This window comes from Gadus chalcogrammus, chromosome 7 (genome assembly GCF_026213295.1).
Source record: "Gadus chalcogrammus isolate NIFS_2021 chromosome 7, NIFS_Gcha_1.0, whole genome shotgun sequence".
NCBI lineage: Eukaryota > Metazoa > Chordata > Actinopteri > Gadiformes > Gadidae > Gadus > Gadus chalcogrammus.
The window spans coordinates 8,732,345-8,759,648 of NC_079418.1; the positions used below are offsets into that span (position 1 = coordinate 8,732,345).

General features: G+C 42.9%; 2 protein-coding genes across 8 annotated transcripts in view; one reads left to right on the forward strand and one right to left on the reverse strand.

Moving 5' to 3' along the window:
* The window catches only part of inpp4ab (inositol polyphosphate-4-phosphatase type I Ab), a 57,874-nt gene extending 49,141 nt beyond the window's left edge, over positions 1–8,733 (reverse strand). For all 5 annotated transcript variants that reach the window (XM_056595174.1, XM_056595173.1, XM_056595177.1 and 2 more), the window contains exon 1: positions 8,642–8,733. The gene's annotated coding sequence lies outside the window, so the exon portion shown is untranslated. The remainder of the gene's footprint in view (positions 1–8,641) is intronic.
* On the forward strand, positions 8,537–27,304 carry LOC130386328 (methylmalonic aciduria and homocystinuria type D homolog, mitochondrial-like). Of its 3 annotated transcripts, none has more exons than XM_056595180.1 (8): positions 8,537–8,644; positions 11,284–11,342; positions 11,668–11,809; positions 15,961–16,178; positions 17,215–17,320; positions 22,311–22,426; positions 23,023–23,109; positions 23,601–27,304. In XM_056595180.1, the coding sequence occupies exons 2-8, from the start codon at positions 11,331–11,333 to the stop codon at positions 23,802–23,804; spliced, it is 885 nt and encodes a 294-aa protein (XP_056451155.1). In that variant the 5' UTR covers positions 8,537–8,644; positions 11,284–11,330; the 3' UTR covers positions 23,805–27,304. The 3 variants fall into 3 exon arrangements, with proteins under 3 accessions (XP_056451155.1, XP_056451153.1, XP_056451154.1); XM_056595178.1 differs by lacking the exon at positions 8,537–8,644 and adding an exon at positions 10,011–10,095 and having other exon boundaries at positions 23,601–27,303; XM_056595179.1 differs by lacking the exon at positions 8,537–8,644 and adding an exon at positions 10,074–10,204.

Sequence of the window (27,304 nt, forward strand, 5' to 3'; positions counted from 1 at the left end):
GACTACACGCAGCCAATCTCCGGTCTCATAGGGCTGCCAGGAGTCCTGCCATGACTGCCCTTCACCGTCAGGCCTGTTTGCGCTGGTGTCGGCAACACGTGCACTGGAACCTGAACATGTGGAGGAACGTTATGTTCAAGGATGAGTCCAGATTCTGCCTATGGCAGTTGGATCGTAGGGTCAAAGTGTGGAGAAGATGCGGAGAACTCTATGTTGATTGCTCCACCGATAGAATAAGATCTTTTGGTGGAGGCATTGTGATGGTGTGGGGTGGCATCTCCCTCACTGGAAAAACGAGGCTTGTCATCAATGGATGCAATCTCAATGCAGAGAGATATAGAGATGAGATTCTGCAACCAGTGGCAATCCCATATCTCCACAGTCTGGGACCGAACTCTATCCTCCAAGATGACAACGCTCTCTCCCACAGGCCGGGGTTTATCAGAGACCGTGTCGCAGCACGGCGACTAGTGGTGGGGGAAAAAATCGATTCACTTCAGTATCGCGATATTTTGCGTTCGCAATTATATCGATACAGTAGCGCAAAGTATTGCGATATTTAATTATATAATTATGTGTTTTACTTTCGGGTTCTCTGACTTTACTCTGATAATATTACATTTCCATATTACAACCACAAGGTGGCGCTTGATGCGGTGCTTTGATGACGTGCATTAAACAACAAATTAGGTGGTGCTTTGTTACCTTGCATTCAACAAATTTAAATGAAAATGGCTTCACCATCTCAACCGATTGTACACGAAGCTCCGTCTTCTTTTAAGTCAAAAGTGTGGCTACATTTCGGTTTTTATCGAAAATGTAATACTAGTAAAGACCTTGACATGCAGTTTGCCATCTGCAAAGAGTGCCGGATGAAAATTAAGTATTGTGTGAATACGACGAATTTGTGAGTGCATCTCACAAGGTACCATTTAGAGTTAGCGATAGCGACCCCTGAGGAACGACCCAAAGTTGTCCTACCCGCAAATCAACGCACCTTGGACCAAACTAAAGTGATAAAGTTACCTCAAAACTCCGAAAGGGCAAAGAAAATCACTGAGGCAATAGCCTACTTCATCCCCAAAGACTTACAGCCTTACAGTGTGGTGGAGAATGAAGGTTTCCAGAATCTGCTAGGCATACTGGAGCCCAGGTATGTGATCCCCTCACGTAAATATTTTACCGACACTGCCATCCCCAAACTCTACAGCGAAGTCAAAGAGGAGGTAAATGGAACTTTAAGTTTAGCCGAAGGAGTTGCTATAACTTGTGACGGTTGGTCATCAAGAGCTACTTTATCCTACATGACCATAACGGCGCATCACATCACGGATGAATGGCAGCTTTTTAGCTCATGTTCTTCAAACCAGGGCGATGCATGAGAGTCATACCGGGGCTAATGTGGCTGAGGTGCTGAAAACGGCAACCGAAGAGTGGGGCATCTCTAACAAGCCGATTGTTTTGGTAACGGACAATGCGTCCAACATGGTAGTGGCTGCGCAGGTCGGGGGCTACCTTCACGTGAAATGTTTTTCCCATACCCTCAACCTTGCCTCACAGCGCGCACTTAAGCTGCCTGCTGTCGCTAGGTTACTGGGAAGAGTCTGGAGAATAACCACTTTTTTCCACTGCAGTACAATCGCCAACTCCATGTTGGAACAAAAACAAAAGCTCCTGGACCTCCCCACTCACAAGCTTAAGACCGATGTTGTGACCCGTTGGAACACTGGCTATGAAATGCTTCAGCGTTTCTTGGAACAACAACCAGCGATCTGTGCTGCTCTGTTGTCCTCTGACGTCAGGCGGTCAGGAAGAGATATTTGCACCCTCAACGAAAATGACATTACAGACGCTGAGGACATGATGCAGGCACTTCGACCGATGTTTGTAGCCACGAAAATAGTTTCAGAGGAGAAGAATCCCACTTTGTCCATCATTGCTCCAGTGCATGCAAAGCTGCTAAATGACACACATCAGGCAATGGGGGACAAACCAATTGTGAGGGACATCAAACAGGCAATAAATCAAGATCTGCAGAAGAGATATAGCACTGTTGAGGAGAAAAACACCCTCCACACAGCATCGGCCCTGGATCCACGATTTAAGTCACTGCCTTTCCTGACCACAGATGACATCAGTGCCACATAATCCAAACTGGTTGTGGAGGCAGCCAGCCTTCAGGTAGGCTTTAATGAACTCCTAGTTTATTATTTAGTTATTATTTTAAAATATCATAAAGGAGTTTACAAATGATTTATTATTTATTTATTAAAACCAAGCCTATGTTCATCTGGCTACTTTGGGTTATTTTCTTACAACCCTTTTAATTGCATTGAGCATTCCACAGCTATTCCAAACCTGAGATGTTTTTTCTTTTAACATCAAATGTTTCTCTACAGCCCACTATTAGGCAAGAAGAGACCAGCAGTGCCTCTGGAATAGAAATGGATGGACAGGATCTTGAGGTGCTTTAAGAGCCACAACCTAAAAGAAGATCTGGGCTAGCTGATTTACTGGGAGAAACATTTTCTACCACAGCCCCACTGAAGTCAGCATTTTCCCAAGCTGAAGAGGAAGTGAAGAGATACCAGGAGGCTTCTCCACTGCCACTTGAAGAAAACCCTCTCAACTGGTGGAAAGCTCATGAGAAAATGTATCCTTTCCTGGCCAAACTCGCCAAAAGATACCTGAGCATTCCAGGCACAAGTGTGTCGGCTGAAAGGGTGTTCTCCACTGCAGGGGATATAGTCACAGCCCAGAGGAGCACTTTAACATCTGAGCATGTTGACCAACTGCTTTTTCTGAGCAAAAATGCCAACATTCCAAAATGAATTTAACATTTTGGTTCATGACCTTGCAGCCAACTAGACTGGACTCTAGCAGTTCACATTTTAGTTTATTATTCTCAAGTTGATTGACTGAGTTACTCTTATTTATAAGAGTATTCTAAGGTTTATGTTACTCTATTAAGTCTGCTTTGTGGTACTCTATTGTATTTAAATAATTTTAATTTATGTGCTGGGAGCTCAGCGTTCATGTGAGAGGTCACCTATTCCGAAATAATTACAACGGTCCTGTGTCCTGAATGTTCAAGGACAAAGTTTTGCACTACCCTCCTAAGTTTTTGCACTGTTGTTCACATAATTAAATGTGCCATTTGAAGTGAGTTGAGCAGTCTTTTTTTCCTCTTTTTTTGTAATGTCTTTGAATAATATGGGGAACATGAATCGCAATATATCGCAGAATCGAATCGCAATACTTGCTGTATCGCAATATATTGAGAATCGCAATAATATTGAATCGTGGCCCAAATATCGCAATAATATCGAATCGTCAAATTTTTGCCAATTCCCACCCCCAACGGCGACACGGCGACGCGGCCGTCAGTGAGTGTGCATTTAACTCCGTGTTTACATGCGGACACATCTGATTCGCATAGATGTGGAAGAACAGCTCAATCGGAATAGAAAAGTATCATATATATGCGCCTCAATCGGTTCGGAATAGAATTCTATGCGGAATAGAATAGGTGGTGTAGTCCGCTATAAATACTTATTCCGATTAGTTTGGGGTTTAACTTGGAGCAGCTGCAGTAGTTCGCAATTGGTCCACTCCGTCTGTACATTAATGCACACCGAACCTTACCACTGTCAAGGAAATTGGATTTATTGCCTGATTCACGTCTTTGTTATTATCACTCCGTAGTAGGGATGGGCATTTGAAGAAATTTCCTTGATCGAGCATCGCTAGAGTTATCGATCAATTATCGATTAATCATTAACTTTTTTCTAGGCTATATTGAAATTCCCGTTGGTAGAAAATGCAGCATGTTTTTATCAATTAAATCTTTATTCCAACAATAATGTATGGGCCAACATTAATACAATACAGTTAACTTGGAGACCTACAACTGTTTAACAGTTTTAAAATAATAAATACAGGCATTATAGGTTATAGGCCTATGCGGCGCTCGTAAAGTCCGAACAATGCGCCTAGCCGCCTACAGGCGCTCTTAAAGGTGTGGAAACGATTCAACAAGACTAAATCTGTAGCCTATTCCAATTACAATAAGTATTATTTAAAATAATAAATACAGGCATTATAGGTTATAGGCCTTTGCGGCGCTCGTAAAGTCCGAACAATGCGCCTAGCCGCCTACAGGCGCTCTTAAAGGTTTGGAAACGATTCAACAAGACTAAATCTGTAGCCATTCCAATTACAATAAGTAGCCAACTTATCGGACAACAATAATCAAACAAAGGCAGTAGGCTAAAAGTGGGCATTAAACGGTATAACTGTTTTGAAAAAAGGCAGACATATAATGCCTATAGGCTGCAGCCGGCGCGCGGAAAAGGCTTGCAACAAAAAGATGAGCCACCCATTTACAAACAATTGCATGAACTAGTCTATCTAAAAGCAATACCTTATTGAACATATATAAGGCTGAACTTGTTGCTAAAATATCACAGTTTTGGCAAAATGTAACGACTCCAAGAGGCACCAAGCCGAAAGAAAAGCGGAGCGAGAGACAACACATTAAGAAAAAAAAGAGCGACTCACATACGGTGGTGACTGTCCCTACTGTCCATAGCATAACTCCAGCCTACATATTTTTGTTTAGGAATATAAGCATGTTAACATGCTCGCGGGTCAGACGCGAACGCAGCCTTGTAACTGTCAGTCCAGCAGCAGAAAACACCCGCTCTGACGGGACCGAAGTTGCGGGGATGCAGAGGTATTGTCGCGCTAACTTTGACAGGAACCTTCTTCCATTCACTTTCCACCGGTCGGCAGGGTGGTATTTCTCCCACATAGTGATATTCAATTAAATGCTTCAAGACTCACAGTATGCAACACAACGTCCTTTTGATCGATAACAATATAAATTGATCGACGCATTTCTTAACGATCGATTATCGAGCATCGATTAATTATGCCCATCCCTACTCCGTAGTAGTTACAGTAGTCCGGTAACTTATCAACCCCAGCGTGTCCGGTTGCTAAGCGACGGGGTGACATCGTGGGTTCATGTGTTAGCATCGTCGCTCTCGCTATGCAGAGATGAATGGACGGAACGATTTTTAGATTTCCAAATCGCGTTATAAAAAAAAAAATATATATATATATATATATATATATATATATATATATACATACATATACATATACATATATATATATATATATACATACACACACAGAATCAATTCGTGGCGCTCGATGTTGATTCTGTGGCACCGCGCCACACAATGGTCAATGTATGGGAAACACTGAACCACGTTGGCTGACTTGCGACAAATGCTGGTTGAAGAATGGGATGCCATCCCACAGTGTGTGTGTGTTTATATATATATATTTATTCTACTTCATTTAAGAATGCTCGATTCTGATTGGCTGGGAGGGGTGCATTATTCCGGCATATTGCCCGCTGACTTGTCGGTTCTACTTGCTGTTGACTGAGCACAGTAGATCAATACGCCGCTTGTATCGTTTTTGTGGTAACCAGCATTGTGGTAACATACATTTCCAACATGAGGTCCATTATAAGGAAAAAATTTCACAAAAATCTCGGTTCGGTACGTACCTCGGTTTTGAGGTCACGGTTCGGTTCAGGTACCCATGATCCATACGGATCATGGGTAACCCGTGAACCGTTGCACCACTAATATATATATATAGAGATATATTAGTGGTGCAACGGTTCACGGGTTACCCATGATCCGTACGGATCAACCCTCACGGTTCGGGACGCAAGTCATCCGCGGATCGGCTGATAAAAAAACAAGTTCTGCGTTCACATGATCAGTGCATATTTAAAGGACAATTCCGGTATTGACAACATCCTCAAGTATCGTAGCGAAATACAGTTTCTGTTGTGTTTTATTCGGCGTTCCCTAAATCCCATTGAAACGGAAATCGGAACCGGTACCAGACATGTCAATGTTTGGTTGTAGTCTTTTCGCTCGGTTCTCCGTATCAACAGTAGGGCTAGAACCGAGCGAAAATACTACAACCAACCCCCCTTGCAATGAGCAATGAGTCTTCCAACCGAAATCAATGGATTTACAAAATGCCAAATAAAGCACGACAGAAGCTGTATTTCGCTATACCATACTTGATTAAACAAAAGAAGATGAGGATGTCTGCATTGCCTTGGGAGAATGTAGACTCTAAACTCTCCCCAGGCAATGCAGACATCCTGAATTGTAAATCCAGGGCTAGGGAATATTTACTATCCATGTTAAAAAGAAGGAATAATGCCTCAGATTTCAATTTTTTCAAATATTGACTATGCTTAAAGGAAGCAGGGTTACTACCTAATTTTTCACTTTATTTTGTTTTTATACATCAAGATTTTATTGAAAGTCACATTTGTCTGGTTATCTTTATTGTTGATCCGAAAATGACCCGACCCTTGACTCAAAAACCGTGACACAATCGGAACCATGAGCTTTGTGATCCGCTGCACCCCTAATATACACACACACACACACACACACACACACACACACACACACACACACACACACACACACACACACACACACACACACACACACACACACACACACACACACACACACACACACACACACTCCTTCGGAGGAGACGTAAAACCGAGGTCCTAAAAGATCCCAGGGCACTTATCGCAAAGAGTAGGGGATTCCCAGGTGTCCTGGCTAAAACTGCCCAACCAGGCTCATTCAATCTGGCCCCCTAGTCATCCCCCTTTGTAATAGGCTGACTCATTGATTCCCTCACTCTCCACCTCAAGCTGGTGTGTGGTGAGTGTTCTGGCGCAGATTGGCTGCCGTGCATCACCCAAGTGGGTGCTACACACTGGTGGTGATGAGTGACGTCCCCCCCTTCACTGTAAAGCGTCTTTGAGTGTCAAGAGAAGCTATACAAATTCAATAAATTATTATTATTATTATTATACGTGTGTCTCAGTCACTGCAGCAGAATGGTGAGAACGACACAATGCTGAATATTAATCACTGTGTCTCCATGTACAAAACCGGCAAACAACGCAACGCCAACACACACACCGAGAGCTGAGGAGGAATCACATCACAACACCCTCCTCTGACCCTCCTATGGCCTGTGCTGTGTGGGAGCTTGCTATGAGTCAACACACACACACACACACACACACACACACACATGGGAAAGGAAACTCAGGCACACACACGCACAATGCTTCTGTACCTTATTCCACTGAGCACACACACACACATACACAATCTGGGCTATGGGCGATACACAATGAAACTCACACACATACGTTACCCGCACAGCTGTGAATCAATGTCCAATTGACCCCCACTAATCAGATAGATTGACCAAGGGGTTCCTCAAACTGTGGAGGTTTGCAAAGTGTTGTTACTTGTAGGAAGGACTACTAAAATAATAATAATAATAATAATAATAATAATAATAATATGTATGTGTGTGTGTGTGTGTGTGTGTGTGTGTGTGTGTGTGTGTGTGTGTGTGTGTGTGTGTGTCAGAGAGCACACACACATACACTCCCAGCATAAAGACACACACACAATCTCAAACTAACAAACATTCTCTCTCTCTCCGACCCACACAACTACACTCCCAGCATACAGACACACACACAATCTCAATCTAAAAAAAACATGCTCCTTATCTCTCTCTATGACACACACACACACAGTATGCAGACACACACACTCTCTCTCTCTGACACACACACACACACACAGAACATGATGTAGATCCAGATCCATCGAGGTCTATCGCAGGAAACACACAACTTCAACAACACAACTTGACAACACGCTACACACTCATCGCCAACCTCCGACCAATCACAGATGGACGTGCCGCATCACACGAGAAATGACTTGGCGAAAAAGATTTAAGACATATGAATTATTATGATTGAATCGATTATGATGAATATGATATCATGTCTTGTGGTCCATCCTCCGTAGCAACATACGTCGTCATGTTCTTCATCTTCATCATCATCCCAAAACAAAACAACGACTGGGTTGACAGTGTGGTACAAGTGTGTGTTTCTGTGTGTGTGTAGTGTAGTACAATTGTGCGTGTTTCCCAGGTGACTTCAGAAAGTCTTGTTTTTATTTATCACACACACACACACGTACCCCAAACACACACAAATTGTACTACACACAAACACACACACACACTTGTACTACACACAAACACTTGTACCACACACACACACACACACACACACACACACACACACACACACACACACACACACACACACACACACACACACACACACACACACTTTTGCCACAAAGACAAACACACACACCCACACCCACACCCACACACACACACACACATTACGTAATAGCAGTAGCCTTCCGCGGTCGGCTGTCCCTGCTACCTGCAGCGCGCGACACGGCCCATTTTTATCATTAACCATTTAACCATTTAATCTAATTTGAACACCGGACTACTTCCGGTTCACTCTGACGGATTATATCTGATTCCCCACCCCTGGGGGGAAAAAAAAGTTGGTGCTGCTACACAACAACAACCGGCGATAGGTAATGCGCGTCTCCGTTTTTTGTCGCTTTTGACATTTAAACGTCAAACGTCGCGACCACTGCACAGGCGCAGGACTCACCTGGTGAGGTCACCTTCCGTTTTTAAAGTTGTGCTGAGTGAGTGTGTGTTGCTGTTCGAGGACGTACTGTCTGCAGCAGTGTGAGCGAGAGACGAGGCGCGCCCCCTTTACTCGGTGACGCGTACGTCACGTGACGGCCCATCACGTTCACTGTCCACACGCGGAAACGCGCACTGGCAGGAAAACACGCAAAGTGCGTTTACTAACGTTAACAGGTTTCACAGGATTTATCTATCAATCTATCTATATATATATATATATATTGATATAATTCACAATCTTATTTTTCCAATCAGCGATTATATATATATATATATATATATATATATATATATATATATATATATATATATATATATATATATATATATATAAATAGATACATGTATGTATAATTTTTTACGAGTTGCATGTATCATTGTGTATCACCTAGAATACATTTCTCCACAAAGGGTATCACTTTTAATTCCCTCTTCAAAATACAGTTTTGGTACCTTCCAATCCAGAATAATACGGTTTTAAAAGGAAAGATTCTTTAGATTATTTTTCTAACCCTATCCCCCACGCTAATCCCATTTGAATGGTTAAAAAACAAGATAGTATTTCTTGCGCGACTAAATGTTTTCCTATATGATGAACAGTTTACTAATGTGTTCATCATGCCTACAGAGTATGTTTAGTTTTGTGAAAAAAATGCTCTTTATTTCGATTTGGTATTATCAGCCATTGTTATTATTTTTGATTTTATTGGGTTATGGCAGATACATATTCCTATCTTGTATACAGGAATATAATTATCTGAGAATTGTATTGCGATGCTGCGCATATGGTGGTGTTTTGCGCTTCCTTCTGGCCACTTTCAGTAACTATGTGTTTAATACTCCATTGGTTGTAGGATCCCATGGTCCGTTAATAGGAGCACAGAGATCAGTGTGGTAGCAGCTCATAAGAAATCTTACTTTTTGACTGATATTTCCGACCGATCCCATTGGCAAATATTAGAATATTAATAAATAATACAATAGCAAAATCTGTTTAAATGTGGGGTAGCTGCTTTCAATTTCCTTTGAACCATTAATAACTTTTCGGCGATTTGATTTAAATGGTGTATTCTAAAAGGTACTGCAGACATAAGCACAAATGGATATATTAATGCCCATTCTACACAAATAACATTGCATCATACAAATAGGCGTACGCTAGTTTAAGAAAACTGTAGAAAACTTCAATGTCAGCTGATTTAGTTGCTCTTAAAAAAAGAAAAATATTTAAATAATAAAAGTTTATTCATCAACCTTGACGATTTAACAATATTATACACATGTTATACACGCGTGTGGCGTGAAAACATCCAATGCGCCTGAAAGGGTTAATTTTGCCAACGCGCATGCGCCGTCTTATTTTGTCCCTCGTTGCCTCACGTCGGAGCGAATCGCGAAATTCGGGGTTTCAAGGTAGGAACAAAATGTACTTTAAGCCGATTTAAACGTTTTGTGTTTTTACATGAGCGCATTTAACATTTTATTACCTCACCACCCGAATGGTTATTTCGCGGATAAAAAGGTATGTTTGTTGCACACACACACACACACACACAACAACGACCTCCATAGCGTTATGTCAGCTGATCTACAAAACACACAATGCTTACACAATCCCATTAATGCGGAATGCATCGCTAAAAAATAACTCAAAATCCCCTTTTTGACGTTTGGATTTGATTCTTCGAGCTTGTCGGTTAGTTCAGTGAAACGATTGCATCATGTGCAGCCGTTGTCATGTACTTTAATGCACAACAATCACACACACACTCACATTTGTACCACACAAACACACTCACTTGTACCAAACACACACACACACACACACACACACACACACACACACACACACACACACACACACACACACACACACACACACACACACACACACACACACACACACACACACCACACACACACACACACTTTTACTAAACACACACACGCAATTCTCACACACCTGTACTACACGCACAGACACACACAGTTTGTTAGTTTGAGATTGTGTCTGTGTGTCTCTGTCTCACGCCCATCCATTACACCCTTGCTAAGGTAGTGCTATTGCTCTCTGAGACGCACGCACAAACGCACGCGCACACACGCGACGATATTGCAGCCGTAGTGCTGTAGCCTACTTTAATACAATCTGTGTTTGTTTTGTGGGCCTTTTTCATGAATTGTAAGGTCCCTTATCTCTTGGATATGGAACATTTTTGTTGACTTCGTGGTTCGTTTACAGTGCATCTTTGTTAACATTGCATATCTGGAACTTAGCCACTTTATAATTTACACTTTATACTTTACACTTTTATAATTTATACTGTTTATACCTTTTATTTTGGTTTGCCCTATTTGTTGTTGTTTGTACTGTTTTATTGTCTTCTCCTTCCTCGTTTAGCATTTACCCTTAGTGTCTACTTTTGTTTGTATTAGTACTTATATTCTATTTTCTTTATTCTATATATTTTGAATCATTTGTTTTTCCACTGCTGCTGAGCTATTGTAGCAAACTAATTTCTCCTACGGGGATTAATAAAGTTGTATCGTAATGTATCTTTTTTGTTTTTGATCGCATTGCTCTTTGGTTTAAACTCGCAGGTGGACAAAACAAGGTTGAAAAACAACTAAAAGAAGGACAGACCGGGATGTCTACAAGGGTGAGTGACTTAAATTGTAACGTTACACGTTTTAATTACGTCCGATGTGCCGTTACATACGTTTCAAAAGTGTTCTCCATTTGACAATCCGGTCATTAATATGTGCACAGCATAGTTCAAGAGTGTGTGTGTGTGTGTGTGTGTGTGTGTGTGTGTGTGTGTGTGTGTGTGTGTGTGTGTGTGTGTGTGTGTGTGTGTGTGTGTGTGTGTGTGTGTGTGTGTGTGTGTGTGTGTCCTATAGCCCAGATATCTGCATTATTACCGTTGTGTTGCGTTGTTGTATTGAACTCAAGAGCTCTCAAATAGCCTGTTTTCCCCGCTATAGGTGCTCTGTGGTAGGGCCAGGATGGCGGTCTGCCAGACGGCTGGACTCCAGGCCGTAAGAGCCATCAGACTGGGACGAACCAGGACCTTTTCCGGGGCCAGCTCCGATGAACCGTATATCGCAGTTTCACAAGCCCAATCAGGTAGGACAGCCTCCGACATTAAAGGGGACATGTTATACCACCAGGTGGGAGTGTGATTAGCAATTATAAGCCTTTTTGGAAATCTGTGTCTTCTGACATCACAAGTGGGCGTTTCCACCTAGATGTGCGCTGGATAGATCAGTCTACCAGTACCAGCCTACCCAGTGGACCGTAGCAAACGTTGCTCATCTATCCAGCATATAAAATACTCAGCAGGTGTGCAGCCTCCCACAGCCCCAGAGTCCAATCAGACTCAGTGCCATGTGAGGCTGCTTCATCCAGACATCACACACACACACACACACGCACGGGATGGGCGATATGGCCTAAAATCCATATTGCGATATACATTGCAGCCTCTTGCGATAACGATATATATCACGATATAAAAATCATAAAATAACCATTTCCGAAAAGCTTACATTGACCCTAAGGAAAGCCAAACTGCTAAATGTATTTAAAAAATAAGAGAAATATAGTATGTCGTTTTGAGAACATTTATTGTGCAACACTGTAATCCAGGGGTGCCCAACCTTTTTTGACCCAAGATCTACTTTTCAAGTAGCCAACCTCCCGAGAGATCTACCAGCAAACCTACCTTCAATCGGGGGGGGGGGGGGGGGGGGGGGTAGAGAACAATTGTTGACGGGGGGGGGGGGGGGGGGGGTTTTGTATCGTGAACCTACGGACTTCGGTGGGGGTTTCGTTCCGTCTGCGCACGGCACCTTCTCAACGATAATCAATAATCTTCCTCCCACTCAGGGTGAAAATGGTAGGTCTTAGCTTGTTTCCCCTCAGCCATGCCAACGTTTAGGAGTGTGTAACTACTGTTGACGGCTTTCAACTGCTGTTAACAGCACATGCGCTACCGCGCGTATATGTCCCGCGCAAGTTTAATTTTATTAAAAAAAAAGAAAAAAATTTTTTTTTTTTTTTTTTTTTTTTCTTCACCCCTCGCGATCGACTTGGGATCTGTCGGCGATCTACTGGTAGACCGCGATCGACTGGTTGGGCACCCATCATTCAACATAATGTTGCAGATAAATACAATTTAAGCACAAAAGCTGCAGAGACTTAACAAAGAAATAGCGTAAAGTATTGGGTTTCTTTCCTTTAGTGCAAACCATTCTAAAAGGCACTACACTTAGTTTAAGTCCTTGGTTCTTAAATGCCACCCATGATGCCAGAGGCGGATGGGCCGTCGGGACGATCGGGAGATTTCCCGGTCGGCCGGCCGGCCAGCGAGGTCAGGTGGACCGGCCCACAATTGTGAGCGCCAGTGAGGCGTCTGCAAGCCGGCCCTGAGAATATTTTAATCCCCGTCAAGACGCCGTGAAAATCCCCAAAATAAATAACATGTCTCGAGAACATCCATCCAATATTTATACCACTTGCTTACTCTCTATGTCTCATTCATGTTTTGTTTTATTATTTATTTTTTTACTTCATTTAATTCTTCATTATTCAGGCGTTACAGAACTTTCATGGCCATAAATAAATAATACGAACTAGGGTTGCCGCAGTATACGGTATTACCGGCGTTACCGGTGTTGAGGCTAACACCGATTACTCGGTGTTGCACACCGGCAACACCGAGTTTTTTTGTTTTTGTTTTTTTTCAGTAATAAAAAACAAATTCAGTAAAAATGAATAATATAATTATGATTAAGAAAATTAAAATGTGTGGAATAGGCCACAGTTCTGCTCTGTGTGGGAGAATTGTCGCGCCGAGAATTGACGTGCTTCCTTACAAGACCGGTAACCATAGCAACGCCGGTAAACAAACCCTGCGAAGCCCAATCCCTACGTGAGCTCCCCGCGCTACGGCCATCCGGAGGCGCACAGAGCTTTTGGCCGTGATAATATGCAGTGATGTTGATAGGTTTTCAATGTAGTGAGTCCCCGGGACCCACAGGTGGCGAGTTGGGTGGGTCCCTGAGAAATTCAATGGGTCCCGACTCCCCAGTTTAAAAAATGTGTTTCTTTTTTATTATTATTCTATTTCTTAAATTAAATTAATAGTGTTAAACTCCTTGATGGTGGTATGATATGGTTATAATAAACGGATATATTAATGTATGCAGTGGAAACGTGGGTTTATTTACTATGAAGTTTGTATTTTTAATTGTTGAAATGAAATCAGCGGTGACGAGCTAGTTGTTTTGGTAGCGGCTAAATTAGCATGTCGCGATACTTTGTACAGGGGATCACGTCTGCGCCGAGTAGATGCGCAGAGGGTTGAAACAGCGCTTGTCCGGTCTGCTCACAAGAAGGTTTCTTTGGCCAGTTACTGTGATTAAACACGAGTTGTTTAATGTTCACAATGTATCATTTTTCATGGGGAAAATGAGATGCGTCCCCGGGACGCATGGATAGTGAGTTAATGCGTCCTTTCAGATTTTAATGGTTCAGGGACGCAGGACGCGTACCTAGCAACATCACTGAATATGATATATAAAATTGTATTATACTATAATATATAGAACGTTATAAGACACCGAGAATTGGCGCGCTGCCAGCCGCTGTCACCGAGTGTGAGAGGAGAGTTGAGGGAGAAGATGGCGGTTGACCTATAGTTTCAAAGTTAATACCGTTTATACCGGTAATACCGGTGTTGACACAAGCGTATTACTCGGTGTGAAAATGTCCACACCGCGGCAACCCTAATACGAACTACAGTTTACTTTAATTAGTTTGTTCTTGAATTGACATAGAATGGAGCAAAGACTCCTGGGATTGGGAAATGCGTTTATCCAATAAACAGCTTGCAGGTCAAGTCCATTTTCGGAAATGTAGGGGGATATATGAGCGGCCCCACGTCTAATGGCATGACCCTAAAGACACGTCAGACAGAGAAGGCGATGAAGTTCGTGGTTGCCTGCTTTTGCTTGTTGTGGCACTCATGGAAGGCAAGAAGAGAAAAGAGAAAGGAGGGGCTGAAAAGGCCAGAATAAAGAAGAGGCGGATGCTGGAGGGGGATGCATCTAAGTGCTCAAAAATAACAGATTTATTCCGAAGTCAGAGATTAACGAGTTGTGCAGGTGAATTGACAGAAAAACAGTTAGCCAGAGCTCCGCCATTGACGTTATTGCTAGGCGGGAGCTAGCACAAGCTGCTAGTCAAATATGGATGTGCTGGCTGGTATATTTCATACAAATTAATGACTTAACTGATCTTTCTCTTTTAATGGATGGAGAATATGCTAACAGATTTGGAACATGTAGTAGTCGTGTAGTCGTGTCAAAACCGGTATTACCGAGTATAAACGGCATAAACTTTGAAACTAGGTCAATCGCCATCGTCTCCGTCAACTCTCCTCTCACATTCGGTGACAGCGTCTTATAACGTTCTATATATAATAGAATAATATAATTGTATACATAATATCACGGCCAAAAGCTCTGTGCACCTCCGGATGGCTGTACTGCGGGGAGCACTACGGCCATCCGGAGTGCTTCTGTTTACCGGCGTTGCTATGGTTACCGGTCTTGTAAGGGGGGGTTGGGGAGGGCCGGACCGGGGAGGATTCTCCCGGTGGCTATTAGTGCCCCACTCCGCCCCTGCATGATGTAGAGAACAGGAAAAACTGGTCTCTTTTTAGACTGGCAGACACAACAGACACTGTACTGACGAACCCTGGTGCGATTCGCTTGAGATGTGAAAGCGAACGCACCTCGGTCCGATCAAGTTATAAAAATTATAGACGGAACGTCTATTGGATATTTGGGTCCGATATCCAAAAGACATTCCGTCTCCTCTTTGCTCCATGTTGAGCCACGACTCAATTTCACCCGACGGTCCGACAAAAGCACATAAATAGTATGCTGGAAAATATACATAAAAATGCTGATGCATTTGACATATTCCGAGTCAGGATGAGGGAGAAGGACTTGGACCGGTCCACAGATCAATGTATATCACGCTGGATATCCATGATTGTTTACTTTCACCGGCGCTTTCTCCCCCTTTTTTTTTTCCTCTAACGCTTTACCCCACCCCAGACCTTTTTTGTCCAATGATTTAACGTTCTTTGCACACATCCGGGTTTGTTGACAAATTCTGGCACTGTTGCGAAAATTGCTATGTGAAATGGAACCGTACCAAAGCAAAAATGAAAAATGAACCCCCCCCTCCCCTGTCCCCCCGACCAGGGCCCAGCACTGTATGGCCCGACGAGAAGATGGGCCCCTTCGGACCACAGGACCGCCGCTTTCAGTTGCCAGGCAACACAGGGTTCGACTGTCACCTGGAAGGCGTGGGCAACCAGAAGCTGTTCCCGCTACACCGAACGGTGCCGGATGTACTGAGCGCGCCCACTAGTGGCGAGCGGCACGAGTTTGTGCTGGCGCAGTTTGTCAGCGAGTTCCAGGTAGGATTCTTTATTTTTTTACTGATTCATCGGGAACTACGACGGAAGACGACTATTTTTGTTCCGTTATTTTATTTTTTTTACGTTTTATTAATTTTTCCGCTTTTATCGGAAAAAGGATCCGCAACTGTTTTGATGGTGATTCTGCCGATCAAGCTGTGTACCATATTCCGATTTATGATCGTTTACCGGCTACTATGACGGAGGCGGTTTACGATTATTTTATTTTGGTGTCAAGTTGTTCACTTCTATCGGAAAGGATTCCGCAAATTATCAAGCTGAGTAGCATATTTTGATAAAATTCACAAGTTACGGGTTACATATTATAATATGAATTAACTGATGTAAAATGGAAGAAAACAGAAACATAGAAATACGGGGTCGTACCATATAAGGTTTCTCCCCTATCTTCCATATCTAGCCATCTCACTCTGTAATAAAGCATAAAACTGCAAAATAAAATATCGTGCCAAAAAAATGAAATATAGAAATACGGAATAAATACAAAAAAAATAACTGAGGTAAAAATGGAAGCAAAAAATGAATCTGTGTGCGATGGCCATTCTCCTGTCTTCCATTGATGTTGTCATGTCTGTTTTTGTGTGCCTATTATGGGTACAGGTGTAAAGGGTCCGTCCTTTGCGTTTAAGGCTCAGTTATTGTTCCACGTCGACGCAGTGCAATGACGCTTCGACACAGTCGTAACCTGGTTTTGGTTCTGCGTCGGATTAAAACGAGCGGACCAATCGTAGACATTGCGGCTGCGTCGCCTCGACCCAAGGTTACTATTTTCGCGAGGTGCACGTCAAGCCCTTGGGGTGGACGCACGGAGGGTCCGCAAGGACGTAAAGGGTCCGTAAACCCCCTTGCGTTGCGTAGACCAACCATAACTAATCCTTTACTACTCCTACTACAAACTTTGGGTAAACATGGTGCGTCCGCCTGGTCACTCGGGAGTCAAACCAAGGACCATTCGTGCTGGACTTATAACGAAGTTATAAGCTCCTATAACTTTGTTTTTACGTTTTTTCCCCAGACCAAGGAGGCGAACGTGTCGTTGAGAATGCGCAAGGCCGAGCAGTACTTTGAACAAATGTCCACCGACTGCACTGTGAACTCCTGCCCAGAGCTGCTGAGGAAAGGTGGGTGTCCAATGAGTTGTCTTCCGATTGTTAACAGGAAACTACAGGAACGTACAGTTAAGGGATGGGCATTTTAAGAATTTCCTTGATCGATCATCGATAGAATTAAAGATCAATTGTCCATTTAATCTTTATTTTTCTATAAACTATATTTAAAATTCCCTTCGGTAGAAAAAACTGCATGTACTAGCTCACACCGGCGGTGGCTAGACGCGTGCTAGCGCTCGGCGGCGCGCGGCCCCGCTAACTGTTTGGTGCATTGCGACTTGATACAAGGTCCTGTACATATGGACATTTTTGATGCACTAGACTAGATTACTAATTCCACTATTCAATAATAATGAACAATGACGGTAGATAAAGTGTGTAAAGTGACTAAACCGTAAGCAAAGTGCCTGACAGTACATAACAGAGGATCATTGGCATCCGGGCCATATATGTAGTCATAAAACAGCTATGTTCAGTATAACTATGGTAGCCTATACTATGGTAGTTTGTGGATCTGCTTCATCCAAAACATGTCGCAACGGTGCTGCAGTGCGCCGCTTCCTATTGGTGCTAGCGGCGGCAATTGACGCGCGTGAAATGTGCACTAGAGCGCCGGTGTGTGGCCGGCTTAAGCAGGGTGTCCGCGGAGGTCTTAAAAGTCTTAAAAAGTCTTAAATTCATTTTTCTAAATTTAAGGCCTTAAAAAGTCTTAAATTCGTCAAAAATGTCATATGCTGGTCTTAAATTTATAACTCGGAGGTCTTAAATTTGTCGGGGCAGGGTTATTTAATTTTTTATTTTTCTCGCGGGACTTTTCGGGAAGGAGATGTACGAGGGGCTACTTTCTTGCTAGCTGCATATAAACGGATGTCTGCGTGCTTGCTAGCTAGTCTGCAACAATGGGTAAATGCAAGTTCAACGTCAGTTGGCTGGAAGACGTCCGTTTCCGAGGTTGGCTAGCGTCCGTTGCCAACCCAGAACAGGCCAGATGCATTCCGTGGAAAAGTAGCCTACATTCAAGCTCGGCACCATGGGGATTAAGGCTGTCGTCAGCCATATGCAGAGCCAAAAACATAAAACCTCTGCCAGGAGCCAAACACAGACCCCAGCCATTTCTACGTTTTGCATCTCTGCCCCGGCGCCACCGCCGCAGACGGTCCGCGCTGCTAGCACTGACCTGAGGGTAGCATTTGGTGTGACACCAACACTGAAAGCGAGGTGTTGTGGATTCTAAACACAGTGGTCAAGCACCAGTCCTACAACTCGAATGAGGGGATAGGAGATCTCTTCGGTTTGATGTTCCCTGACTCTCAAATCGCGAGCACCTTTACTGCTGGAAGGGACAAAACGGCGTATATAACTCGCGGACCAGCGCCTTTCATCCGAAACGAGTGAATCTGCAGCGTCAACAAGGCTGATTTTATTTTGATATTTGAGACGTTGAACCACGCCACTAAAAGCAAGCAACTTGACGTGCACGTCCGATATTGGGTCGGAGATCGAGTGCATTCCCGGTACTTGGGCTCGCAATTCATGGGGCCCCGCATATATGGGGGTAAAAGGGATGATGATACATAATATTTTTTAGACAATATGCAGAATCTTTTCACTTACGAATTAACACGGTCGAGCCAGGTTTTCCCAAGAAAGCCTGGGTATGTTCAACGAGGTTCGTGGAATACCCCCCAGGTCTTACTGAAGGCATTTATTTAATGGTGAAAATATTATTAATCAGTGGCGTAAATATCGACGGTGCAACCGGTGCAGCTGCCCGGGGGCCCAGACACTGTCACCCCCCTCTCAACAACTTACAACTTGGGTGCACCATAAATACGTGCTGGTGCACCCAAATTAAAAATTTTGGCGCACCAGTGCACCCAAGCAAAAAGTTAGTCTGGAGCCCTGGAGTATCACTTTATGTTCAATAAACAGACAGATAGTAAACTTGAATGAGTCTCATTGAGTGACACACATGCTATGCTTGGGTTGTAATACAGCGGGATCCCCCCCACCATCGCGGGTTTAAGGTCTTAAATTTCATTCGAGGTGGTATTAAAAAGGTCTTAAAAAGTCTTAAATTTGACTTGCTGAAACCTGCAGATACCCTGTTAAGGATGTACCACAGAAAGGATGTTCATAGAAACAAGTGCCAAAAACTACCAATTGCTAGGTTAACCCATTCCCCGTATACAACACAGATAGCTTGGATTAAAATTGTGATTGAAACACAAACGCTAGCTTGTTTACAGATGGCATCACAGCTGTGTTGAGAATAGAATATAATTCTCTTTATCTTCATTGCACATAGTACAGCGAAATTTAAATGTCTTCGAGACGGTGCGAATCATACCGAGCGAATGCTAAATATATAGGGATGGTAAAATATGCGTAAATCAAATAAAGATAAAATTTACTAAAAAAGATGGAAACATAAAAATAAAGCGGAAAATATACAGATAAATAAGAATAACAACTGAGGTAAACGGTATTGCACAGTAGCGTCCATATAATTTATTTTTTAGTGCAAACTGTTATATCCAGGTATTTTTTATGTTGCTTGTGAAATTAGATCTAGTTCAATGCAAAATGTATTAAATCTTATTTTTGCATTGTTCAGTTGGCGTATGGCTAAGAACTCTGGGCCAGGAAGGGTTCAATGTATTCAAGTTTAGATATGTTGTTTCGGGGTTGGTGGGTGTGTTCAAGCCTACTGGTTTTATGATACTGGGGAGGCTGAGTCAGACTGATTAGGCTCTGGGGCTTGGTGAGGCTGCAGATCTTTTGTTGCAGGGCTTATCAAGGCCCCATCCAGGATCAGCCAGCCTGGCCCCAGTGTTATGCTGGTTAAACCCCTGTGGCGTGATCCGACATCCATACTTCCCCCACTTATTGTACTTAGTTACCTCCGGCAGCAGCTCAGGAGGTAGAGCGGGTTGGCTGGTAACCTGAAGGTTGCCGGTTCAATCCCCGGTGCCTCCTAGCTGAGTGTTGAGGTTTGCTTGAGCAAGGCACCTAACCCTAACTGCTCCTGACGAGCTGGCTGTCGCCTTCCATGGTTGACACTGCCGTCGGTGTGTGAATGTTCGCGTGAATGGTGAATGTGAGGCAATATTGTAAAGCGCTTTGGATGGCCAATGGTTAGAAAAGCAGTCCATGGTTATATAAATGCAGTCCATTTACATTTGCATTTAGTTTGAGTACGTAGGGCGTTCCAATTACGATTGGGCGAAAACGATGGGAAGGAATGATTTTCATAGCGACATCACAAGTAGGCGTGTCTACCTAGACTTCTGCATCTATGGTGCGTTCACATCACTGGAAATTATGGGGAAAACATTTTCACAACGTCTGAAAGTTCACGTGAACGACACCTCATGACACTGTTATGATTCTACTTCCGTTCGGCAACTCGAGCCAAATTTTGATAACAGAGTTATCTAGTGACGCGCATGAACATGGCGGAGCATGAAGGTTTTACTTAATATAAAAGAATCATCATATCACATACTGCACTTAGCTGAGCACACGTATTTCCCTTCCCCACTGCTGGATCAATCATTTTCGATGGGGGACTTTACGGATCACAGCATCTTAATCAAATTTGAATAATCAAAAATAATACTAATCTTGAAAATAGTTTGAATATTTGCTACTACCACCAAGATATTGATTGAGGTTGTAATGTCTGTTGGCATGACTTTGCTCAGTTTTAATCGTTGTCTACTGGCATAGGCGTCAATTCCGCTTGGAACGATTGCCCACCAGTTTTAGGCAAGATTGATTTTGTACACACCACTTGTAAAAATAGAAAAGAAAAAAATACACTTGAGTTGAATTATTATGGATTATTACACAGCTCTTCTCAATGCTGTAGACTGCTTCATTCACTTGTATGGGCCTTTCCAACTTTCATCTGTCAATTATTTTTGTTTATTACACGGCTCTTCTCAATGCCGTGGTACGCTCACGTCCAGCATATTTGTCCGCTGTCAAGGAAAGTGAATGTGATTCACGTCTTCCGTATCACTCCGCAAGTTGCCCGTTTACCTATCAACCCCAGCGTATTCGGTTGATAGCAACGTTAACGTTTTTGGCAAACTATTCCTCTGCTGATCAACACTACGAATGATAACAAATACATTGTAAAAAGACACACTGTGTGAAGTTATTTTTTCATTTTGGCAAGATGCTAATGCTAATAATACCAATACTCGGATGCAATGATGAGGCATCAGACAATCAAGTCAATTTAGCCTGAATACATAGGTAAAAAGCACCAGAGCAGGTTGCTAGTACCAGTATCCGAGTGATAACCTGCTGAACTAAATAGAAAAAAAAGAGTGAATCCTCATTGATCCCAGCACTTCTGAAAATGCACTTCCGATTGCGTCCCCAGCACATTTCAAACAAAACTGACGCCCATTTGTACTAGTAAACCAGCTCTAGATAACGGCAAGTGTTGCCTTCCATACAGTGGCAATACTGTATGTGCTTCCCATAAATAAAAGCAAAAGGATAGTAGGGGATAGGCATCAAGGAAATAAAGGCATGCAAACTTGAAACTGATCCTAAGTAAGTACTGTTTAGTTCTGACTGGTTTTTATTGGATAAAAATCCCCTGCTGTGAAGAACTTTTAGAATCCCTACCGGCTTTTTTCCAAGTGCACATGAACGGTCGCTGTCGGGAACACACGTAAGCGTGAGAGTCATCACTAGTGAGCTGTCTCGTTATCACCAGGAGAGTAAACGCGCCTCTATCCTTTGTATATCTAGTTGGACACGCTCACTTGTGATCATTCCTCATTCCTTCCCTGTGCCAAACGGCTTGTACCAGCTAATAACACTCACAGCTGGTAGTGTATCATGTCACCTTTAACATACAGGCAGGTAACCCTATTCTAGTAGAACCCCCCCCCCCCCCCCCAAATGCAATTATTAGCCCTAAAAAAAAGCATGAAACAGGATCTTTGAACCAACATCCTGTGCTCCCTTCTTCCCCCAGATCTCGACCTGTACTTCCCCGCAGTGCCCACCGGGGGCATCACCGTTGTCACGGTAACGCAGCGAAACGAGAGGCTCAGCGGGCCGCAGGAGAGCGGAGAACAGCTTCTCGGTCAAGTGAGAGCTCCCGCCAAAAGCCCCCCCCTCCCCAGATTGTTTTTTTGTGATTTAACTTAAAGGGACACTGTGTAATATTTTAAGTCATTTATTACCTCAAATCAACGTATTCATTCATAAATAAGTCCTCATTGGTGTAAAATTATCTCTGCCAAAAATCTCAGAGTTAATTAATATGTAGTTACATAGGACGGGTAAGCTTCATGGAGGCTTCCATGTTCTTCCGGTCTATGAACTGCCGAAAGGGACAAAAAACACTACTTGGTACAGGAAGTGCAAACGCGTTTTCACTCTGAGCCAGCGTGAATGATGACTGAAATAATTCACTATCTTGCTTGAGGAATAATTACGCATACATCATCAGCTTATGATTCAATGCAGTTTTAAATTTGTTTGAAATAACGAATCTCATCATCACTCGAATGACTCGATGAGGTAGTATTGGATGTCATCACACAGCTTCTTGGCACATACTGCCAACCGTAGTTTTTGAACAAGCGAGCACTATTAGTTTGAATGCAATATACAATTGTACCACTAGATGGGGGTAATTTTTACACAGTGTCCCTTTAACAATCTTTTTTTTTCTACAATAGTTTGTGACCGGCGCCAAAGAAATGTGCTTCGCTCTGTGGACTGCGGGCTACTGGGCCGACTTCATTGACCCCATGACCGGAGCGGCCGTAAGATGACCCTTTGACCCCAACCCCTTACCCATTTACGCTCAATCATTGCGGCCCGTTTTAAGCCGATTTGAGCTAACATTGTTAAAAGAGACATATTACACCAACGGGTGTGAGTGCGATTAGCCGTTACAAGCCGTTCTGAAAATCTGGCGTCACTCTGGCCAATCATTGGCCAGCAGCCTTTTTTTGCGTTGCATCGTAGTGGAACCATAACTAAGCTGTAAGAGCCAATGGTAAAGGAGGGGGGGGGTGGGCTGTTGGGGGGTACACAGTGTGGCCAATCAGATCACAAGAGCGGGCAGGTTGTTTAGTTAATAATATAGAACATACAGAACTTAAAAAAAGAAAAATCGCAATCGCAATATCGGTTGGAATAATCGCAATTGGATTGTTAACCCCAAATCATTCAGCCCTAATCCGAACTCCTTCCCTGTAAAGAGGCATTAACCCGACATCCATCACCTATCCCTGGCTCCTCCCCCTTCCAGTTCTTCGGATCGGTGCTCCCGACGTCGGTGGTCGCCAAGGGCGACCGGCGGCACCAGGGCTTCCAGATCGAGGCGTCGGGCTCGTGCACAGTGATCCGTCACGTGCTCAGGGGAACGCCGGTGTTCGTGGGGACGGTGTTCACCAACGCGCCGACCTACAGCTCCACCGTCGCACGACTCAGGGGACTCGCAAACGCACGCTGATCGGACGGGGATGGCGTCGCGCAGCGGAGGAAAAATGTCTGGGGGAAAAAAAAATATCGGAAAGTCGGAACATCCGACTTGGGGTTCTCCGGTCATGGACATGAGACCCAGGTGCACGTCTTTTTGGATATTTTTCGAACTCTTGTTTTTATATGCTGTACGTTAGGTGCACCCGATTAAAAACAACCTGGGTTGAGCCGTGATTGTAAACTGTAATGCAACTTGTAGCGAGGTCGGGAAAGTTTAGTGTGGATTTCTGAAGTTGTGGAATGGTATTTTTTGTCTTATTTAAAATCAGATTTGGTTGTTATCTTATCGGATTCACAGATGAAAACCCTGGCTGTTCTCAGTGTTTTTTCGTCGCAGTCACGAGATTTGATTTTCCGATTGTTTATTTCCAATGAGTAAATTGGATTTGAGAGGAAAAGGAAATCCATACAGCCTCTTCGCTGACTAGTATGGAGACAGTCAAGTTATGCAGTTTGTAATATATATTGTTCATAATTTTATATCGTCTGTCAATAGCCCTTCTGGAACCCACACTTGTCATTTCTCAACATTACTAAAAGTAAAGTTTTATTTTTTTGTCTGTATTGTATTCCGATTTCCTTTTTGTAGCCGATACAAGCCGTTTTGAAAATCTCCCTCTTCTGACATCACGACTGTCCACCTAGATGTATGCCGGATAGATGAGCAACGTTTGCTACAGTCCACTGGATAGGCTAGTAGACTGATCTAATGATTTCTTTATGAATGAGATCAGATCATAGATTTATGGGACTTTGTTTTGCTATTCTGAGAACTGACCACCCAGCTTGGAGATGCTATTCTGATTCAAAGTTCAGACTTGCTCTTCAATGTTGTACCCAGGATCGGCTAAGGGCAAACTAAAGTTAAGAAATTAAGTAAGAAACACGTGTGCCTACCATATCATGCTGTACTCTACCTTACAGTCGAGCAATGCCATTATATACAATTTTAAACCCATGTTTCATGTAGTCTCGTCCCTCACCACTAGATGTCGCTTTTGCTTTAAGAGCGACCAGCCCAACCAGAAGCAGCATGAGGTCCCACCAAGACGCACGTTATATCAGGCTTCTTACTACTAGTTGTATGCTCTAATGACTTAACTAGAAGCGAAGAGGTTGCAACTTTAGAATGGGGAGCATGTTTGGGTTAATAAGGGTCAAAGTACTAAAGCTAAATGGATGAACAAGATCCTACTTTAGAAAAGGGAACATATTTTGACTTAATTAATAATACAGGTAATACAACCACTTTTAGTTTTCGGTTGTATTCCATAAGAATAGACTATACTAATTCAGAGTAATATAGAGGTAATGACTGTTCCTGTTCTATTGCCCCTTTACAAGGCCCCAATGATGCCTTGGCTATTAGCACTCATATCCAATAATGGCTTTATTGACGGTAATTAAACAATAATTAGGTGATTATATTGGGTGAAATCTTAATCAATTGAGTACTAAGGGTAAAATAAGGTTATACAGAATGAGGTATTAATATGTGTAATGATTACTAATAAAGGGACAGTATACTGATAGGCATATTAATAAACACATATTTTCCATTAACTAGGTGCTTATTAATATGCCTATCTGAATATAAAGTATTACCTTACGTGGTTACATTGCTTGTAGAATGGTCATCTGTGATGACCGAGGCGGAAATTGTGACATCCATTCACACATTCATACTAACAGGCCACATATGTCCTTGGCGACTAGAGAAGCGTCCGGCTCATACAAGGAGCCATTCATTCACATATAAATTCTGGAGATTCCGGCAGGCCAGAGAGGTATTCCATCAACCAAGTTAAAAGCAAAGCCGGGCTTATTTTGCTTTGCCTAACTAATTTCAGCTAGAATTCAGTTGCGTTCCATTAACGTGATTTAAGGAAATGACCGCTGAGTAATCATGGCAATTTTCCAGACCAAACTAACCAGAAGGGTATTCCATCAAAGTCGCTAATGAAAGCGGCGCATAGTTGATTAAGCCATTCCACTTGAGGCTAAAGCCATTCCATCAACGCAGTTCAGCCACGGCTTGAGAACTTGTGTGTCGGTTTTCCCTTCATCACACAACAATATAACACACAGAGTGATGTCCTTTTATCCTTCCTGCAATGCGTTGACGTCTCCCACACAGAGTAATATGGCTAATGGCTCGCTGAATACGCGTCAGATTGGGTCAGACATTAAAATGAGCAATGTCACTGTCCGGTCGTCAGTATACTTATACCAAATAGTCTATACAAATGTTTGAAAAATCCAACCACCTTCCAATTTCCCTCTTAAATGGCTGCAGTTGCTAATAATGTTTCCATTCTGTCAGTTAACAAGGGGTCATATTCTCACAGATACAAAATATAAAACATTGGCCTTGTCGTTTAAACATCATTTAATGACGCCCATGTGGATCTGTATTCACTGTCTGAAGCTTTGGATAAACATGTTTTATAAAAGATTCAACAGTAATATATGAGGCTGTTTGTTAAGGCTAAGTTTCAGTACTCTGTTATTGCATGTGGAGCCACTAGGGAGCTGTGAATCGGTGCAATTCACCTTCTGGCCAACATGATTAAGGTGAAGGAGATGTGTTTGGAATGGTTGAAGAGTCTTTGGCGCTCAACACACACCACAACAAGCAGGTGAACAGAAAATAAAGACTCAACAGGAACCCAATCCCAATAAATGAACATAAAGTTCAAAGTTTAAAAGTTTTTTTTATTGGTAACATGCTTGTAAAAGATACAAATTGTACATACTGTGAAATTAAAAAGGGGTTATCACTCTGTCATCGTGCAACTTACTGGATCCTGAATAAATAATAAATTATAGTAAATCCAAAAAACAGACATCCCTTAATGAGCTGGTTCCATAAAAAATAAATAAATAAAAGTGCCTGGAAAATTGTGCAAATGGGCCAGTTATAGTCCACCAGAGTTAAGCAGTCGAACTGCCTGCAGAAAGAAGCAGCTCCTCTGTCTCTCAGTCCGAGCTTTAGGCGTCTGCCCGACTGCAGCAGGGTGAAGAGGCCAGCATTTGGGCGAGAGGCGTCTTGCCTGATTTTCCTGGTTCTTGCCCTCACCCTCTTGCTGTATTTATCTTCCAGGGTAGGGAGGGTTAACCTGAGGCCTGTTTCAGGTAGCTGGTTTAACATACTCTGAGTTTAATCCTGCGCTCTGAGTTGGTTGACTCAGAGTTCAGGGTTGAAAAGCAACTCTGGGTTTTCGGTTTCAGAACAGGTGATCAGCGTTGGGTTAATCAACTCTGAGTATGTTCACTCTGGGTTGAGGGCGTGCCTGTTGACTATGAAGAGCCATCATCAATGGATCTCTGATAACATGATCAAACATGGACCAAAAGCGTAGATCCACTTACTTTTCCCCCACGGAATTGGAAATTCTAATGAACGCGTATGCCGAGCAGTTACCCATTTTAACTTTTTATTGACAAATAAAAGCAATTCCGCCGCGGCAG